Below are 21,148 nucleotides of genomic sequence, written 5' to 3' on the forward strand. Positions count from 1 at the left end.
GGCAGGGATTGGGTGGTTGAGTTTTGAAGCAGAAAGGAGAGGCCGTTTGTGGTGAGAAGTGAGGTCAAAACCCCTGTGAGGGAGGGAATAATTCATAGTCCAGACTGTTGGGAGTGGACTGCTGATATTTGTGGCTGTGGCTAAATTGTGTTTGGGGATTGGGATCTTGAAAGCCAAGCAGTAAGGAAGAAAGGTTTTTATGCTAAGATAGTGATACGAGGTCTGTAGCTGCCCAAGGAGATAGTTTAGTGATGGTAATGGTCTACTGAGGGCAGACCCAGCCATTTCCATGCCATTTAAGTGGAAATTAGGTCCCCCAGTCTTGCCTACTTTGTGAGCACACTTTGTCCTTCACAGTCCATGGATTTTTTATGCACTAGAGCCCTGGGTGAGATCCACAGGGGACGAAGAAAAGGGAAGGCAAAATGGGGAGTCCACGCTGAAAGTACAGAGTCCTGGGAGAAAGATTTGATTGAATTAGACATTTGAACGAATTGGGAAATTGAAACTGGTAGAGTTGTCCTGAGTATGCCAGGCTGACCCTGTATTTAGGAAATGAGGTATTGGCTTATATAATTTCTTACCTGTGCTTCTAGTTTCTCACTTTGATGATTTTTTTCTTCTTCCTGTATTCTTCCTCTCCTTCCACATCTTCCATCCTTCCTTCCACATGTTTCATCAGGAACATGATTCATCATTTGAGAGCCCACAAAAGTCAGCAAACACTTTCTGAGCATCTGCTTTTCTGGTGCTCTGTTCCAGAAGAGACACTGGTCCTTACCCCTAGTGAGTTTGAAGGGAGAAAAGGAGACAGAAAAGTGAAAAAACATTAAATTCTGAGTTCCATGATGGAAGGCTATCTGCTGTGTGGTTGATAGAGTGAAAGGAGGAGTGTGGGTCTCTCCCTGGGGGTGACTAAAGCTGGGTGAGAAAAATAAGTGGTGGTTTTGTTGGCTGGACAGGGATAGTAAGGGTATACAAAGCCCAGAAATAGGGGATGAAAAGTAGTGGAGGTATGAAGTAACAAAGGCACTAGAAGTGGCTTCTTTGGTAAAGCCAAAGGCCAGGATTTAATTGGGACATTGATCAGTAGATGCAGCTGAAGAGGTGTTAGGACTGCAGCAGGTCTGTGCACCCTGCAAAATGCTCAGCTTCTGTCCTTCAGGTAAGTCAGCCATGGAAGACCCATGGCTTTGTCATGGTCATATCTGTAGTTTGCAGAGATGACTTGGGCATATTACGGAGGGTAGGTTTGGAAGGGTACATCACAAACTGAGGTTCCACTGTAATGGTCAATTATACCTTAGTGACCCAAGCTGCATTGAGGAGACACACTCAGTGTGTGTCTAATTTAAAGAATTTTTGATACATGTATAGTATATGGCAAAAATCTTTCTGGTGATTAACCTCCAGAGAATTTTTACTAGAACCCTTTTTAGAGATGTGATGGCTATGTGTTGGCCATGTGATTTTTGTCAGAGTTGTGAGGACCAATTGAAAGACTATGTCAAGGGTATTTTTTATCCCTTATATTTATGCTTATATATACATTTATATTTACTTATACTTAACATTTTCTGGGAGCAGATGGTTGAATTTCAGACTAATGAACTGTAACTTTGATATGATTTTTTAAGAAGAGTGAATCTGGATATATAAATATAAATATCTCCATGTCCAACCCTTACATGAGTGCATGCCTATGTGTGTATACATGTGCATGTCTTAGCATGTATGTTTTGCTTGTCTGTGGTGTGTGTGTGTCCCCTTTTCTGGGTATATTTGATAGTGTAAACCAGGGATTAAACATTGTTAAGAAGTGACTACTGTATAAATATGTTGAGTGATTATCATTTAGTTATGCTAAAATTTTTATCTTCCAGTTCAGTTGGAATACTTTTATTAACAGTGCCTTAAGCAATAGGATATATGGTTGACTTTTCTTTTAGAGAATTGCCTAGTTACATTGGATCCAATTAAGTTTTGCATATGTTATCAGTGGCATTAAATGCAACCAAGTGTGGTGTTAAGTAAAATGAGAAAAGTTATTTTAGTAAAAACCTAACTTGTACTTAATATATCTTGAGCTAGTAAACAGCAAATGTAGGTCTGAAGAATAACATATTTTTATTTAAAACATGAAATGATCATTTAACTTAAGATTATTATTTTAAAATTTGTTAGTAAGTTCACAGTAAACAAACTCAAGTATTTAACTTTTTAAAACACCAAACTAGAAATGAGTAATACTTGAAGAATTTCTGTTCTCCAAGGATGAACAATTGCTTTTTTTCAAACAGGGATCCTTCTTGTACTCTGGCAGTGAGAGTGCCGAGTCCCAACCGTTGGAGTGCCAGGGAATTCCCAACGATTCTTTTTCTGTATATCAAGACTTTAAAAGTCACATAATTGTGAAGTAAATTAAAGCAACCTTTTTTATGGTTGGTAAACTTGTATTTAAAAACTATTTGTAAAGTACAATATTCTTAGAAAGGTTTGGTGGAGATACAAACACTGCTGTAATAGTTTTATTTTCTGTCCTGCTTGTCAGTAAATTTTTAAGTTTTTAAAAAAGAACTCTGCTTAAAAATGAAGGCCAAACTAATCAACCTTGAAACAAAAACCATAAAACCCAAAATAGCCCTGGATTGCTGTCGTGTTGTGATTGTTACAAGGGAGGTTCTAATCTCCATGTTGTGGCCAGGTGCTGCCTTGTCCAAGTTGTTTGGTGGCTTGGGGCCTTTGTTCCCTAATGTGTAAAATGTGGTTGGAGTGGTGATCTGGAGCATTGAAATAGATGATTTAAGTTTATTTTTCCTCTGATTAGTGTTCAAGAGATACAACTCTGTTTGGTTCTCTAATATCTGCTTAGTTCATCTATGTGGAGTTTGGGGTTGACTTTTCTTTCGCATGAAATTATTTAGAAATAGACATCCTTAGGATACGAGTTGAACAATTACAAACCTAAAGCTGTTATTTGTGTTTAAAATTTTAGGTATGCAATACCCCCGGAACATGGGAAACGACTGGAAAGACTAGCTCAAGGTAAGCTTGCTATTTGTTTTCTACACGATAGGTTCTTTGTTTCTGAGGGATTTTTACTTCAGAGTAGAATATCACTATGTTAATGTTACTCTTTTCAAGTTATTGGCTTCTAAGTATTTTTCTCATTGAGTAATTTTAATTTTTTCCATATTGCATAATCATCATGATTATTTTAGTTGGCTGCTTTGTTTTTTGTCAGCTGATTTCACTTAACCTATTTTAGTTATTTCCAGTTTTTTTCTCCTTTATATAATGTACTTAACATCACTGTGTCAATAAAATTTTTATTTCCTTTAGTTGTACCATTGAGATAAATTCCGAGAAGTACTGATACTGAATCTTGGGCTTCTAGAATGTTTTATGGGTACTTTTCATGTTGCCATATCATTTCACCAGAGAGTTGTGTTAAATCCCCTTCCCCTGGGCCTGAGAGTGCTTGAAGTATGAAGTTGAATGTTTCTAGGTGACAGGACAGGCATAATATTGTATGCCTTCTTAGACTAGTAAAATTAAGCATACTTTACTGGATCTTGAAATTTGTTTGTTTTTTTTTTTTTTTTAAGACTTTGTCCCTCTTTGTTTTCTTTATTCTTCTAGTTTTATTGAGATGCACTTGACATACAACATGTTATAAGTTTAAGCTGTTCAGCATAATAATTTGACTTGCATCATTAAATGATTGTCACAATAGGTTTAGTGAACATCCATTATCTCATGTGAATATCAAAATAAATAGAAAAACATCTCCCCTTATGATGAAAACTCTTAGAATTTACTCTTTTAACAGCTTTCACATATAACACTCAGCAATGTTAATTATATTTATCATGTTATTTGTTACATTTCTAGTACTTATTTATCTTGTAATTACAAGTTTGTACCTTTTGACTACCTTCATTCAGTTGTGCCTCCCTTGACCTTGTCCATCTTCTTCTCTCACTTGTTTAAGCAGTTTTAGCTGCCATTTTTATTAATTTTTTAAAATTATTTTTAAAAATTAATATACTGGAATATAGATGCTTTACAATTTGTGTTCCTGCTGTATTGCAAAGTGAATCAGCTATAGGTATACATATATCCACTCTGTTTTGGATTGCCTTCCTGTTTACGTCACTGCAGAGATTGAGTAGAGTTTCCTCTGCTATATAGTAGGTTCTCATTACCTGCCCGTCTACCAGTATATCTACTACTGTGGACAAGAATCCCTTAGAAGAAATGGAGTAGCCATCATAGTCAACAAAAGAGTCTGAAATGCAGTACTTGGATGCAATTCCAAAAACACAGAATGGTCTGTGTTGATTTCCAAGGCAAACCTTTCAATATCACAGTAATCCAAGTCTATATCTGGACCAGTAATGCTGAAGAAGCTGAAGTTGAATGGTTCTATGAAGACCTACAAGACCTTTTAGAACTAACACCCAAAAAAGATGTCCTTTTCATTATAAGGGACTGGAATGCAAAATTAGGAAATCAAGAGATACCTCAAGTAACAGGCAAATTTGGCCTTGGAGTACAAAAAAAAGTAGGGCAAAGGCGAACAGAGTTTTGTCAAGAGAACAGACTAGTCATAGCAAACACCCTCTTCCAACAACACAAGAGAAGACTCTACACATGGACATCACCAGATGGTCAATACCAAAATCAGATTGATTATATTCTTTGCAGCCAAAGATGGAGAAGCTGTATACAGTCAGCAAAAACAAGACGGGAGCTGATTTTGGCTCAGATCATGAACTCCTTATTGCCAATCAAACTTAAATTGAAGAAAGTAGGGAAAACCACTAGACCATTCAGGTATGACCTAAATCAAATCCCTTATGATTATACAGTGGAAGTGAGAAGTAGATTCAAGGGATTAGATCTGATAGAGTACCTGAAGAACTATGGATGGAGGATCGTGACATTGTATAGGAGGCAGTGAGGAAGACCATCTCCAAGAAAAAGAAATGCAAAAAGGCAAATGGTTGTCTGAAGAGGGCTTACAAATAGCTGTGAAAAGAAGAGAAGCGAAAGGCAAAGGAGAAAAGGAAAGATACATCCATTTGAATGCAGAGTTCCCAAGAATAGCAAGGAGAGATAAGAAATAGAGGAATACAATAGAATGGGAAAGACTAGAGATTTCTTCCAGAGAAGGCAATGGCACCCTACTCCAGTACTCTTGCCTGGCAAATCCCATGGACAAAGGAGCCTGGTGGGCTGCAGTCCATAGGGTCGTGTGAGTGACTTCACGTTCACTTTTCACTTTCATGCATTGGAGAAGGAAATGGCAACCCACTCCAGTGTTCTTGCCTGGAGAATCCCAGGGACGGGGTAGCCTGGTGGGCTGCCATCTATGGGGTCTCACAGAGTCGGACATGACTGAAGCGACTTAGCAGCAGCAGCAGCAGAGATGTCTTCAAGAAAATTAGAGATACCAAGGGAACATTTCATGCAAAGATGGGCACAATAAAGGACAGAAATGATATGTACCTAACAGAAGCAGAAGATATTAAGAAGAGGTGGCAAGAATACATAGAAGAACTATATAAAAAAGATCTTCATGACCCAGATAACCATGATGGTGTGATTACTCACCTAGAGCCAGATATCCTGGAATGCAAAGTCAACTGGGCCTTAGGAAGCATCACTATGAACAAAGCTAGTGGAGGCAATGGAATTCTAGTTATTTCAAATCCTAAAAGATGATGCTGTGAAAGTGCTGCACTCAGTATGCCAGCAAATTGGAAAAACTCAGCAGTGGCAACAGGACTGGAAAAGGTCAGTTTTCATTAATCCCAAAGAAAGGCAATGCCTAAGAATGTTCAAACTACCGCACAATTGAATTCATCTCACATGCTAGCAAAGTAATTCTCAAAATTCTCCAAGCCAGGCTTTAATAGTATATGAATGTGAACTTCCAGGTGTTCAAACTGGATTTAGAAAAGGCAGAGGAACCAGAGATCGCATTGCCAACATCTGCTGGATCATTGAAAAAATAAGAGAATTCCAGAAGAACATCTGCTTTATCGAGCATACCAAAGCCATTGACTGTGTGGATCACAACAAACTGTGGAAAATTCTGAAAGAAATGGGAATACCAGATCACCTTACCTGCCTCCTGAGAAATCTGTATGCAGGTCAAGAAGCAACAGTTAGAACTGGACATGGAACAACAGATTGGTTCCAAATCGGGAAAGGAGTACGTCAAGGCTTTATATGTCACCTTGTCTCTTTAGCTTACATGCAGAGTATATCATACAAAATGCTGGGCTGGATGAAGCACAAACTGGAATCAAGATTGCTGGGAAAAGTATCAATAACCTCAGATATGCAGGTGATACCACCCTTATTGCAGAAAGTGAAAAAGAACTAAAGAGCCTGTAGATGAAAGTGAGAAAGGAGAGTGAAAAAGCTGGGCTTAAAATTCACCATTCTAAAAACTAAAATCATGGCATCCATCTGGTCCCATCACCTCGTGGCAATAGACAGGGAAACAATGGAAACAGTAACAGACTTTATTTTGGGGGGCTCCAAAATCACTGCAGATGGTGACTTCAGCCATGAAATTAAAAGATGCTTGCTCCTTGGAAGAAAAGCTATGACTAACCTAGACAACATATTTAAAAGCAGGGTGATTACTTTGCCAACAAAGGTCCATCTAGTCACAGCTATAGTTTTTCCCATAGTTGTGTATGGATGTGAGAGTTGGATTATAAAGAAAGCTGAACACCGAAGAACTGATGCTTTTGAACTGTGTTGTTGGAGAAGACTCTTGAGAGTTCCTTGGACTTCAAGGAGATCTGACCAGTCCATCCTAAAGGAAATCAATCTTGGATATTCATTGTAAGGACTGATGCTGAACCTGAAACTCCAATACTTTAACTACCTGATGTGAAGAGCTGACTCATTTGAAAAGACCCTGATGCTGGGAAAGATTGAAGGCAGCAGGAGTAGGGGACGACAGAGGATGAGATGGTTGGATGGCATCACTGACTCGATGGACATGAGTTTGGGTAAGCTCCAGGAGTTGGTGTGGACAGGGAAGCCTGGCGTGCTGCAGTCCATGGGGTCGCAAAGAATTGGAAATGATTGAGTGACTGAACTGAGCTTGTCCATTTTTAAGGGCCAGATTGAGCCATTCTTTTGGAAATTCTATCAGTATCTTTCACTCCGTGCCCACTTGTATCTACTGAGAGTGCCGTTTACTTTTATTCCTTCCCTTAAAGATATGCCAGGCAGCCTTACTCTTATTTCTCTCACACGGGGGGAGAATCATATTCACCCCCTTCTGTTTTGCTAACCACCCTAACTTAGGATGATGTAGACTGCTAGTGACTTATTTCCAGAGGAAGGTGGAGTTCTGTTGAGTGGCAACTAGAGATAAGACATTCTGCTTTTATTCTCCATTGAATCCTCAGGGAGCACTGTTCTTTCAATCAGGTGCCAATCTAAGATTCATTGGTATGTTAGATTTGCCTTCTAGTAGAAAAGGAATTTTGTCCCCGCATTATGTATGCTTTCATTTAATAATAAAATGGGGACACTGACTTGACAGCTCTGAACAGATATTGTTAAAGACATCTAAAAGTTGCTTTCCTTCAAATTATGGAAGAGTATTAGAAAGAATAGTTAGGCTATCATGTTTGTTAAAAGCATTATTATAATTTTGGCAGCCTAATAACTATAAAGCCTTGGTGTTTTTATAATGTAATACATTACAGTAATAATAGCAATGTAATTGTAATCTTGAACTTCGTTATGGACTATTTTCATGAATATTAAGTGGATGGATCCTGGTTCTGGATAATAGATTATAGCACAGCTTAGAATATGATTACCATAATCCTTAAATACACAGGCAGTGAGCTTTGTGCTAAATCTATATGCTGTGGACTCTTCTGTTCTCTGTGATAATAATTCTACCATTTTCTGTTCACCTCACTGCCCCAGAATTTTTAAACTGGAGCAATGTAAACTTTGCGATATGGAATCACATGTTAAATTTTTTGCTATAAACTGTCTGTATACACTTTGATATAAACTGCCTGAAAATGACATTCCAGAAAAATGGATGCCATTAGCTTAATCAGTAAGAGATTAATAAACTTGAAGGTTGAAAAGGAACTTTAAATTCAATTGCGTGTTTATTGAAAATTTTTTGCAGCATTATTTTGAGAAATGATTCAAGGGAAAGACCCTATAAGACAGTGGAGGATTTCTATCTTCTGAGCAGATGTCAGGCAAATTAATTGAATTCTGCTAAACAATTAAAATGATAAAATAATGTAGTAAATATGAGGGAGCCTTATAGGATGTCTAGGTCAAGGCAGCACTTGATACATAATATGAAAAGCAGCCTCAGATATTTTCCATTATCTTGTCTGCACATCATAATTATCACAGTTGCCTTTTATGCATGAATGCTTTCATCTTTGGTTTCTATTGAAATCTTGATTGACGGTGGCACCTGCAAATATTTTATCTGAAAACCGTTAGGTCTGCATCTAATAAAGCCAGGAGTTCGATTTTGCCCTTCAGTTACTTTCTCATTTATACAGTTTTTTTCTAATAGCATGTAGATATAAAAGTAATAAAAAATCTCAAGTGAATTGTTGCAGTTTTTATACTTGTTATGTTTGCCTATAATGCCATTGCATTCTTTCTAATTTTTCACCCGATACAGTTGAATGGGAAGTAAAAAGGATACTGGAGATACAACATCATGAGTGACAGTTTTGAAGATTTTCAGTTTTAAGAATGTCTAAATCTCATCTATTTTAGAAATTAGACAATATCTTAGTGGTTCTATTAAGTTAAGCAAAATATGGATTAAAGTAAATTGGGAGCAGCTGATGTATATATGTGTGTGTGTGTATGTGTGAATGACTTTTTCATTGGTCTCTCATTGTGAATAAAGTGCTAATAGTTTTTAAAAAATTAAAGAGGACTCACTTTGGTCAAAATTTTGGTTACTGGAAAAAGAATATGTGAGTTAGGACTTTATGCAGCAGATTTTGTAAGTGTGAATGATTAGCAGGAATTTTGTTTTAAGTGACAGTATGGTAGAGTTCAGTATACTGGTTCTTTTGTAGTCTTATATTTACTTGTAGCAAGTGTTTTTGTTTTTACCTATTAAAGTGACACTCAAAAAGGAATGAATGAATCATGGTTATGAGGGATTAATTTAGTTCAGATTTCTTTAAGCAGTCAATTTTGGTGTGTGTGTGTCTTTAAATGACTAGTCATCTTGAGTTTAAGCCTGTGAAACAGAATCTTAGCCTGATTAGCAGGGATCCCTGTTCCAGGAGGAGGGCATGGCAGTTCCAGGGCACTCCAGTATACTTGCCTGAAGAATCCGCACGGACAGGGAAGCCTGGCGAACTACAGTCCATGAAGTTGCAAAGAGTTGGACACAATTGAGCAACTAAGTACATTCTGTTCAAGGAGGTGGACAAAGGGTCTGTAGGCTGGATGCAGGCAGCTTGTGGACTCTATGAAATTATGTTCAATTTTGGGCATATATGTGGATTTCTGGGAAGCTAACCCATCATCAGATCCATCAAGATGGTTTGGTCCAAAAGGGATTATGAACCACTGCTGTTTAAAGACTGAAAGAGTAGCAATAAATAACAAGTCATTTAAATTTTATAAATGTTCCAAATTGACCCTTTCTCTTACCTCTGACTTGAAATTAGGAAAATGAACTTTTATCAGCTCTCAAAATGATAAATACATAATTCCCTTAAACATTCATTTACATGATGGCCTGAAAATATTACATTAAAATGCTTGGTTTTGAAAGGCTAATAAATTAAATGCCCTTGATTATGAACAATCAATTTTAAGTGACTCCCTAAGACAAAAAATGAAGAAGTTCAGTGATATGTCCTCTGCCTTCATTCCTAACTCATGCTTTAGGAATGGAGATCAATGTATGATGTGTCATGGTATGTTTATTTTCATCATACTATCACTTGTTATATTAGAAATGGTGAAGCAGTCCCTGAATTTAATTTCGTTGTGTGTGTGTGTTAGTCACTCAGTCATGTCTGACTCTTTGCAACCCCATGGACCATAGCCGCCAGGCTCCTCTGTCCATGGGGATTCTCCAGGCAGGAATACTGTTATGAGTTGCCATGCTCTTCTCCAGGGGACCTTTTTGATGTCAAATATCACAATTTGTTGGACATGAATTTGAGCAATCTCTGGGAGATAGTGGAGGACAGAGGAGTCTGGCATGCTATAGTCCATGGATTATAGAGTTGAATATGACTTAGTGATTGAATAACAGCCACAGTCTGTGTTGAATTTTAAAACTGTGTACCCAGCCATGTTCCTAGTAGGATTTTAAACATTGAACCATAATACATAACATACACATGCTACAATAATTAGAATGTGGGGTGAAAGACAGTTCTGAGAAATGACAGGTAGGGAATGGGAGGATGAATTCAGGAAAGGAATGCCAGCTAGGAGGGAAAAATTACTATGGAGGAGAATTAAGAATTCTTTGATTCTGTCGGGTGGAAGTTGAGCCAGAAAACCTGGTTAGCTTGACTGACTAACTTGTGCCAGAGTCCTTGGCCTGAGGAGTCCTGGTGACCTGTGCATGTGTGATCCATATGTCGTGTCAAGGTGGGAAAAAGCTGGAGCTGAAACAAAGTGGTCTCAAGAATGCAGTAAAAAACTATGTGTAATGGTCTATATACCTGTTAAATTAGGTGAAAGTTTTATAAGTGTTCTGCAAGCCAGTTTGAAATAGAAAAACTTTCCTGTTATTCGCTGCACTATGTTCAGGAGATAAAAATAAGGCAATTATTCAGGAGAACTACCATGCTTCTCTATATAGTCAGTATGAATTTCTTCTGGCTCTCCTCTTGGAGAGCTCCATGAGGCTTTGTCTCTACAGTAGAGATGTTGATGGATTATTGGACATGTGGAGCAGAGTGAAACCTGCAATGTGATAACTTTCTACCCAACCATTAATTGCTCAAAATGGGGTAGGAAGAACAGAGAGGTCAACTATAGCCTAAACCTCTAATGTTGACCTCTTAACTAAGAATGTGGGTAAAAATGATCAAGTGTCACCCCACATAATATAGTTCATTGGTTCTTTTCACTAATAAGCATGTTAAGAGATTTCACACGTGAATCAAATTGCTGTTCATTGTTCATTCGCTGTCATGTCTACAGCATTTTCTACAGAAACATACTTGTATATCTTTTTCCTTTGTCCTTTTCGTTACCATCTGTTTATATGGCTATTGTACTTTTAAAGCATCATATCAGTCATATGAATATTGCAAAAGCCATTACAAGCCTACATCATTTTGTTGTGCTTCACTCTATTGTAAGTTGCAGAAAATGCATTTTTTTTTCTTGCAAATTGATTGTGGCAGCCCTATGTTGAGCAAGTCTGTTGGTACCATTTTCCCAATAGTATTTGCTCACTTATCATCTCTCTGTCACATTTTGGTAATTCTCACATCTCAAACTTTTTCACTATTATGTTTGTTTTATGATCTGTGAATTGCAACAATTACAACTCATGGAAGGGTTAGATGATGATTAGCATTTCTAGCAATAAAGTATTTTAAAATTAAGGTATGTACTTTTGGGGGGCACAATTCTATTGCACACTTAAGAGATTATAGTATAGTATAAACATAATTATAAATGCACTAGGAAACCAAAAATTCTTGTGACTTGCTTTACTGTAATACTTGCTTTATTGCAGTCATCTAGAAGAGAGCCTGCAACATCTCTGAGGTATGCTTGTATAAAACTCTGTCAAAGCATACTTGGGTAAATTTCAGTTAAGTTGTCTTAATCAAATCTATTGCTAGTGTGAACATACAGTCTATAGGTCTGGTTTCTCATCTTTCCCCTCTCCTTCCCTTTCTTATTCCTTTCTTTCCTAAGTGATTAATAACTAACGTCAGTTTCTTCAGACTAGTGTTTGTATATAGGAAATTTGATGTTTTTAAGCTTTGATTTTTAAATTTTTACCATGGCTAAAACTTCGTTGATTTGATAGTAGCAGCATGTGTTTGTCATGTGAGATTGGGATTTAGAGTACATCTGCTCTGTTTCTGAAACAATTTAAAAACATCTAATGATGTTTTAGGTCAGATAGAGGTAAAATGCACTTATAGTAAAAGCCACCTGTTAAAACATAAAGTTTAGTGAGTTTTGACAGATATATACAGTGGTGTAATTACGACTACTCTCAAGATAGAGAACATTTCCAGTAGGCCCCAGAAATTCTCTTGTGCCCTTTTCTAATTACTTCTCCCTACCAGCAACCACTAACCAGATTTCTGTCTCTAGAATGTTATTAACATGAAATTGTGCAATGTGTAGACTCTTCTCTGTTAGAATAGTGCTTCTCGCATCTGATCACTTTTATGTTGTACAGGGTGTCCTTGGATGTGTATAGCACCTGGGAAATCCCATGGACAGAGGAGCCTGGCAGGTTACATTCCATTGAGTCACCAAGAGTCAGACATGACTTCGTGACTAAACAACAGAAACAATATTCACAAAACATAAGCCATTAACCATTTTGAAGTGTACAATATGGTTACTTTTAATATATTTGTATTGTGTAACCATCACCTCTGTCTAGTTCCAATAGATTTTCATCATCCTGTAAGGAAACCTTGTATTTTTTATTCAGTCATACTGTATTTCCCCTTATCCCTTCTTAGCCCCTGGAAATTAATAGTCTGCTTTCTGTCTAGGTATTTACAGATTCTGGATGTCTCATATGCATGAAATCATTTAAATGTGACTTTTGTGCCTGACATCTTTTATGTAGCATGTTTTCTATGTTATATCTTATATCTGTACCTCACTCTTTTTTATAGCTAAGTAATATTTCATTGTGAAGATATAGTACATTTTGCACTTCCATTTACCAGTTGATGGACATTAGGTTGTTTCCATTTTCTTATAATGGCTAAGATTTTTGTGCCTTATATCACTGGCTTCCCATAAGGATCCACCCAGCAAGGATCCATATAGCCACTATGGAAAACAGTATGAATGTTCCTAAAAAAATTGAAAATAGAACTAATATATTATATAGCAGTTCTACTTCTAGGTATGTATTTGAGGGAAATGAAATCACTGTCTTCAAGATATATCTATTACCTCAAATGTTCATTGCAGCATTATTTACAGTAGCCACGATAAGGAAACCACCTGTGTGTCCATTGACAGGTGAACGAATAAAGCAAAGTGTTATATGTATACAGTAGACTATCATTCAGGCATAAGAAAGCAGGAAATCCTGTCATATCCTTCAACATGGAAGAATCTTGAGTCCATTATGCTAAGTTAAAAAAGTCAGGCAGAAACAGACATGCTGTATGATCTTATTTATATGTGAGAATTATAAAAACCAAACCTTCAGGTAGAAACAACAGTTTGGTGACTGGATATGTGAGATGCTAGCTGCTGTTTCCACTACTAGGTACTTGAGGGGTCAGTGTAGCTCTGTTTCTTTATTGGAACTTCTTGGTCTTCAAGACTGTGAAAGACTGGACCTCTCCCATTGTGTGACTGGTAAGTTGGAAAGTCTTATGGAATGCTGCAGTAGTAACATTCAAATATGGTAACTTTTGGAGAAGAATTCTTCCAAATATATTATTGAAAACTTGGAAAAAACCGGTCAAGAAAGTAAACATAAGAATAGAAAATAAAAAGATTCTGGAAGGCATGTATTAAAGAACTTACTTCCAAAACTTTGAACACATACCTTGTTTTCTGTTTATTTAGTGACTTTCAGAAAACTCTGATAGTCTTCAGTTGAATTTTTAGATAAATATTTTCTTTTCTATCAGATCTGTTTTGGTATATTTCATACATGTGATTGTTTCCAAATTTATTTTCTTCACTTACTATGTAGATAGCCCAGGGCTGAAATAGTTCTGAGTTTTTAAAAAATTACCATTTTGTATCAAATAGTATTCTGGTTATGTTGGCTGGCCTAAATATTGGATAAAATATTTTTCATAAATGCTGGAGTGAGGGGTGAGTGTAAACCATGTACTCCTGCAGGTATTTTGAGGTAAAATTCATTTTGAGATAGGTACTTTGTGTCATAACTTGTGGTTTATCAGGTGTTTTCCAGGGCAATGTAAAATATAATTCTGATAGCCTATTGAAAATATAAATTCTGAACCAGTGTGAAGTTCTTAATATATTGCAAATTGCCTTCCTTCAGTGGTTTTCCAATTTAAATTAACTTATGACCAGTCACCACATTGTTCAAGTCCTGATTACAAATCCATATCTTCATTGATTTTAATTTAAAGTTTAATTTGTGCAGTGCTGAGCAGAGGTACAGATTTGAAAAGTTTGATAGATCCATTTAAATTGTATTGTTAAAACTTTTCCATGGGTTGTGTGTTTGGGGATCGCTGCTGTGCTTTACTGAGTGGTATAGGTTCAGGACAGCTTATTATGTAGACTCATCATTTTCATTACATTATGTGGTTCTTTCTCACCATTCACTGGAGTCTGCATTTTTTTCCACAGGTTGTTTATTTCTATTTATGTATTATGAATACTAACTGTAGACAGAGAGCTGTATCAGATGACCAGATAGGGCATGATTATTCCTTTTATTCCCACAGGTATTGTAGAGAATGATGGTATTTCTGATGTTTCTGTTGGATGTATGTTTTCAGTTCAGTTCAGTTCCTTTCAGTCACTTAGTTGTGCCTGACTCTTTGCAACCCCAAGGACTGCAGCACGCCAGGCCTCCCTGTCCATCACCAACTCCCAGAGTTTATCCAGACTCATGTCCATTGAGTCAGTGATGGTTGATTCAACCATCTCATCCTCTTTCGTCCCCTTCTCCTCCTGCCATCAATCTTTGCCAGCATCAGGGTCTTTTCAAAGGAGTCAGCTCTTCACATCATATGGCCAAAGTATTGGAGTTTCAGCTTCAACATCAGTCCTTCCAATGAACACTCAGGACTTATCTCCTTTAGGGTGGACTGGTTGGATCTCCTGCAGTCCAAGGGACTCTCAAGAGTCTTCTCCAACACCACAGTTCAAAAACATCAATTCTTTGGCACTCAGCTTTCTTTATAGTCCAACTCTCACATCCATACATGACTACTGGAAAAACCATAGCCGTGACTAGATGGACCTTTGTTGGCAAAGTAATGTGTCTGCTTTTTAATATGCTGTCTAGGTTGGTCATAACTTTTCTTCACAGGAGCAAGCATCTTTTAATTTCATGGCTGCAGTCACCATCTGCAGTGATTTTGGAGACTGAAAAAAATAAAGTCTGTTACTGTTTCCACTGTTTCCCCGTATACTTGCCATCAAGTGATGGGTCCAGATGCCATGATCTTAGTTTTCTGAATGTTGGGCTTAAGTCAACTTTTTCACTCTCCTCTTTCACTTTCATCAAAAGGCTGTTTAGTTCTTCTTCACTTTCTGCCATAAGGGTGGGTGTCATCTGCATATCTGAGGTTATTGATATTTCTCCCAGCAATCTTAATTTCAGCGTGTGCTTCATCCAGCCCGGCATTTCGCATGATGTACTCTGCATAGAAGTTAAATAAGCAGGGTGGCAGGATACAGCCTCGACGTACTCCTTTTCCAATTTGAAATCAGTCTGTTGTTCCATGTCCAGTTCTAACTGTTGCTTCTTGACCTGGATATAGATTTCTCAGGAGGCAGTTAAGGTGGTCGGGTATTCCCATCTCTTTCAGAATTTTCCACAGTTTATTGTGATCCACACAGTCAAAGGCTTTGGCATAGTCAATAAAGCAGAAATAGATGTTTTTCTGGAACTCTCTTGCTTTTTCCATGATCCAGCGGATGTTGGCAATTTGTTCTCTGGTTCCTCTGCCTTTTCTAAATCCAGCTTGAACATCTGGAAATTCATCATTCACGTATTGTTGAAACTTGGCTTGGAGAATTTTGAGCATTACTGTACTAGCATGTGAGATGAGAGCAAATGTGTGGTAGTTTGAGCATTCTTTGGCATTGCCTTTCTTTGGGATTGGAGTGAAAACTGACCTTTTCCAGTCCTGTTGCCACTGCTGAGTTTTCCAAGTTTGTTGGCATATTGAGTGCAGCACTTTCACAGCATCATCTTTCAGGATTTGAAACAGCTCAACTGGAATTCTATCACCTCCACTAGCTTTGTTCATAGTGATGCTTCCTAAGGCCCACTTGACTTCACCTTCCAGGATGTCTGGCTCTAGGTGAGTGATCATACCATCATGATTATCTGGGTCATGAAGATCTTTTTGTATAGTTCCTCTGTGAATTCTTGCCACTTCTTTTTAATACCATCTGCTTCTGTTAGATCTATAGCATTTCTTTCTTTTATTGTGCCCATCTTTGCGTGAAATGTTCCCTTGATATCTCTAATTTTCTTGAAGAGATCTCTAGTCTTTCCCATTCTGTTGTTTTCCTCTAATTCTTTGCGCTGATCACTGAGGAAGGCTTTCTTATCTCTCCTTGCTATTCTTTGGAACTTTGCTTTCAAATGGGTATAATATTTCCTTTTCTCCTTTGCTTTTTGCTTCTCTTTTTTTCACAGGTATTTGTAAGGCCTCCTCAGACAGCCATTTTGCTTTTTTGCATGTCTTTTTCTTGGGGATGGTCTTGATCCTGGTCTCCTGTACAGTGTCACGAATTTCCATCCATAGTTCATCAGGCACTTTGTCTTTCAGATCTAGTCCCTTAAATCTGTTTCTCACTTCCACTTTATATTTGTAAGGGATTTGATTTAGGTCATACCTGAGTGGTCTAGTGGTTTTAAAATATTTCTGTTTTTAACAATCCAGGTGTAGGTGCTTAAGCAGATGTGCTATTCTTTGCAGGTAGTTCTTTATATCCTAATAGCTTCTTTTTTTTTGTTTTTAGATGTCTTCTTTTTTTTCCTTCTGATGATCTATGGCCTCACATGCTCCATGGTGGCATCCGTAAAGGCTTATTTGCTTTAAAACTATTATTGTAAAACCCTCTATTCTATGAGGTTAAAGTTATTCGCAGTTAGGTAATGAGTGTTTATAATTCTTTCGTCAGATTGGCCCTGTTCTTGAGCTGTTTATATGTAGTGAGCCACAGAGTGAGATAAGTAATGTTTCCAATGGCCTTATCTTCATTTTGGCCATGGAGTTAAAGAGCATCTGTGCTTTTTTCTGCTTAACCCAGATACACAGCATATGCTTTCCTGGTGAGTTCTCTGTTCAGGGCTTGTCTCTGTGGTTCTCCTCTGTCCCATCCACATTTCTCTTACCTTTCTCATCTTGCTTTCCTGCTCTCAGTGTGGTGGTTTTTCCCTCTGAGTGCGGAAGGTGAAGACTAGGACATCAAGTACATGTGTTTTCTCTAGCTTATATAACCAAGTTAATGAGAGTTTTTCTCAGACAGACTGCAGTGTTGAAGGCAGAGATGGAGAGAAACAGCTGGGTTTCAGCGCATCATGTACTGTTGAATGAACGAGTTGCTGTGTGTTTAACTTCTTCACCTAAAGGCTTCTTCAAGACACTGTTCCCATATAGGCTGGTGAGACAGACAGGTTTCCATTCTCTTGAGTGGTCCTGGCTGGGAGTTAGTTCCAGGAATGAGTAGCAGTTAAAGTCCTGAATATTCATTGGAAGGACTGAAACTCCAGTATTTGGCCACCTGATGCAAAGAACAGACTCTTGAAAAGACCCTGATCCTGGAAAAGATTGAAGGTGGGAGGAGAAGGGGATGACAGAGAATGAGATGGTTGGATGGCATCACCAACTCAATGGACATGAGTTTGAGTAAACTCTGTGAGTTGGTGATGGACAGGGAAGCCTGGTATGCTGCAGTCCATGGGGTTGCAAAGAGTTGGACACGACTGAGTGGCTGAACTGAACTAAAACTATATGAAATTGATCAGAAAGAAACAGATAGGAAATAGCTGTGTGTCTACTGTATGTTGGGCATTGGGACAAGTGCTTCTAGAATGGTTGCTTTTAGGAGTCTAAAGTAAGAGATTCCTGTATTAAAACTGCAGATTTTCCTCTTCTAACCTCCCTTAATATTTTATCTACTTATCAGATAATAGGTAGACTGAGTTTAAATTTGTTGCAAATTTTTAAAGTTGCAGTTCAGTCGCTCAGTCGTGTCCAACTCTTTGTGACCCCATGAATCACAGCACGCCAGGCCTCCCTGTCCATCACCAACTCCCGGAGTCTACTGAAACTCATGTCTATCGAGTTGGTGATGCCATCCAGCCATCTCATCCGCTGTCATCCCCTTCTCCTCCTGCCCCCAATCCCTCAGCATCAGGGTCTTTTCCAATGAGTCAGCTCTTCACATGAGATGGCCAAAGTATTTGAGTTTTAAGGTTTAGTCATTTTGTATTATGCAGACAACTCTTGGCAGATCTTTTTGTAAAAAAGATCAACCTTTGGTGATAAAAATATGTATCGTTTAGTTTTTAAGAATTCTGACTCTAGTTTTTAGCACTGTGATTTTTGATGGTGGACTTGGTCTATAGTTGTATAAAGCCGTCATTATATAAGAATACTAGAACATAAACTGAAAAATTGATTTGAAATTATATCTTAATTAATGCATTACTGCTTGCATTTACTGTTTCCATTTAGGTTTTTTCCCAAGCAGTTCTCAAGGGTGTGATGCATTTCTTCGCCACAAGATGACACTGATATCTCCCTCAGTATTAAAGAAATACGGCATTCCCTTTGACAAGGTACATTAGTGTTACTCTCTAACAGAATCATTTCATATGTGTAAAATTTGTGTTTAAGACAAATTCAACATAAACTAATATATCTTTGACTTCCAGTAGGATTTTTAGGGTATGAAGAGAAATATTCAGATTCATGTTTTACTTAGGTAACAATTATTTACCTACGTACTGATTTGAAATTACTTTTTTTTGTTGTTGTTTTTTTAAAGACCCAATTGACTTTAATTCCACTTTTGTTAAAATTATAGTTAAAATAGTTAACTATATTAGAAAAGTACCAGTGAAAGTATGAATTAGAAATTAGAAAAGTACTAATTAGAAAAGTACTAATGAAAGATGTGAAGTAAGAAAAGCTCTTGGCATGTGTTTTTTTCCTTTTTTTTCATATGCATGTATCTATTCTTTTTCAAATTCTGAAATTACATATTTTTTTGAAATTAATTTCAGGTTATATTTACTTGAGATTCATGCACTTCTAGTTCACTTTTAACAATACTGAAAGTAAAATGTAGCACATTCGACATGCAGTAATTCTCTTTCACTGACATCTTTTGTGTGAACAACAGAATTTATGTTAACGCCATCTATTTTTTTTTTTAAAGAAATCAGAGCAGTTTTTATTAGCAGTTTGATTGGTTAGAATCAGTGATTATGGTGTCAGTATGTTATTTCTAAACACATTCAGACATAATACAGTTGAGATTTCATTATGGATAGAATTGCCTGATGATTTAATAATCAGATATTGCTTCTTTGGAATATTTCTGAAGATTATGTTCTGTAAGACTCTGTACATGCTAGATCACTCTTTCTTTGTGTCCATGGATCAGTATTGGGTCAGAATTATTACAGAGCATGAGTGTTTTTATGTGAAGAAGCTGAAATGCAAAAAAAAACTTTCGACCAGATAAATACGAGCTCTCTCTCAGTTGGAGGAGGATTAAGTCTCTAGTTGCAGAAAAATTAAAAAATATCTCTACTCTCTTTATCATTTTTTATTTGACTGTCTTCCCATAATCCTCTCTGTTTTCCACTTTAAAAGCTTTTCACTTGTGACCAAGTCTTTCCCTCTTCTTTATTTCAGGCCCTTAAAATCCGGTCTTCCACCTATCTTCCCCCACCTCTCACCCCTGGGGCCCCGTTCCCACCAGTCTAGGCTTTGTTGGAAGTAGAATTTTTGCAAGGACTGGGAAACATTCTCCACCTTGGGGTGGTCCTGCTCACTCTTGAACAGTCTCTGTGGCAGTCACGCATGAGACACACTGTCTCATGTCCATGATGAGAACACTCTCACTACTTGTTTAGTTACATACTTCTCCCTATGACAGAAAGTATGCCTTCGAGATGTGCACTATGGATAATGTCCACAGGTGTGGGTGGGCTGCAGCACTGCCGCAGGTACAGAAGTCACAGGCTCTGCCCCGCCCCCAATGGGGCCACTCCTTCTGGGGCCATTGTCTTCCTTGCAGATGCCTCTAAGCACCAGGCTTTCCATTCTCAGACCTGTGTCATCAGTGCGCTTTCTCTGAGGTGGTTGTCATAAGCCTGATTAAGCCCTTTTATTTAAGTTGGAATATTAGAAGGCAGAGAAGGAGCAGAATAGAGTCCTCCAAGACAGGAAAAGCTCTGAGAGTTTAGGGCTGGTGATGGGAATTGTTGTTCTTTGGAGGGGAGTTATGTGAAATAGCAGGGCTGCAGGATTGGCTCATTCACCCAGGATGGAGGTTGTAGTAGCTTCTAGCTTCTTTGTAATATTTGGGGAGAAGGAGACAGGTGCCTCGCACCCTTTTCTGGGCTGAGGCTCTCCAGGTACTATTTGGTAGCTCACCAGATGCACCATGTTCTTACCCAGTCTTTTGAGGATGGGACATTTTGTGGCTCCTGTGGGAAGTAGAACGGTGAGTGCTTGTCCACAGCTGGTGAGACACCAGCCATTTAGAGGGCTGATTGGTGGCTGCAGTTTTCATATGAAACATTGCCATCTCCCCTTCTGCCTTGATGAAGGATGTGTGATGACACTGTGCTCCTCGAGGAGCTTATTCTCCAGTGATGATAATGTAACCTTGCACAGAGTAGCAGACTTTGGAATGACGTTGATTCTTCCCAAGTTCATTTCTGATTCTGCCACTTGGGTAAATTACATCATTTTTGTGAGCTTCAATCTCTTCAACTGGAAAATGGAGATAATAAGAGTACCATTTAATAGGGCCATTATGAGGATGAAAAGAGATTATCTATTTGAAGCGCTTTGCATAGTATAGGTAATATAATAATGCACTCTTCCTCCTCAGTTCAACCTTTACTCTTTAGGCAATCATTTCCCAGTTGGACTAACATTTGTTTCTTTTTCTTTCAGTGTATTTGTGCATATTCTCATATGTGTATATGTATATGTATGTA

General features: G+C 37.8%; 1 protein-coding gene across 7 annotated transcripts in view; it reads left to right on the forward strand.

The window, feature by feature from the left end:
* KDM4C (lysine demethylase 4C) overlaps positions 1 to 21,148 on the forward strand; it is a 398,538-nt gene that overhangs the window by 88,543 nt on the left and 288,847 nt on the right. For all 7 annotated transcript variants that reach the window (XR_006058671.2, XM_042243436.2, XM_004004373.6 and 4 more), the window contains 2 exons: positions 2,996 to 3,045; positions 18,645 to 18,748. Coding sequence is in view for 6 of the 7 variants with exons in the window: in XM_042243436.2 (XP_042099370.1) it covers positions 2,996 to 3,045; positions 18,645 to 18,748 (154 nt within the window). In the remaining variant the exon portion in view is untranslated. The remainder of the gene's footprint in view (positions 1 to 2,995; positions 3,046 to 18,644; positions 18,749 to 21,148) is intronic.

This window comes from Ovis aries, chromosome 2, assembly GCF_016772045.2.
Source record: "Ovis aries strain OAR_USU_Benz2616 breed Rambouillet chromosome 2, ARS-UI_Ramb_v3.0, whole genome shotgun sequence".
NCBI classification, from domain to species: Eukaryota; Metazoa; Chordata; class Mammalia; order Artiodactyla; family Bovidae; genus Ovis; species Ovis aries.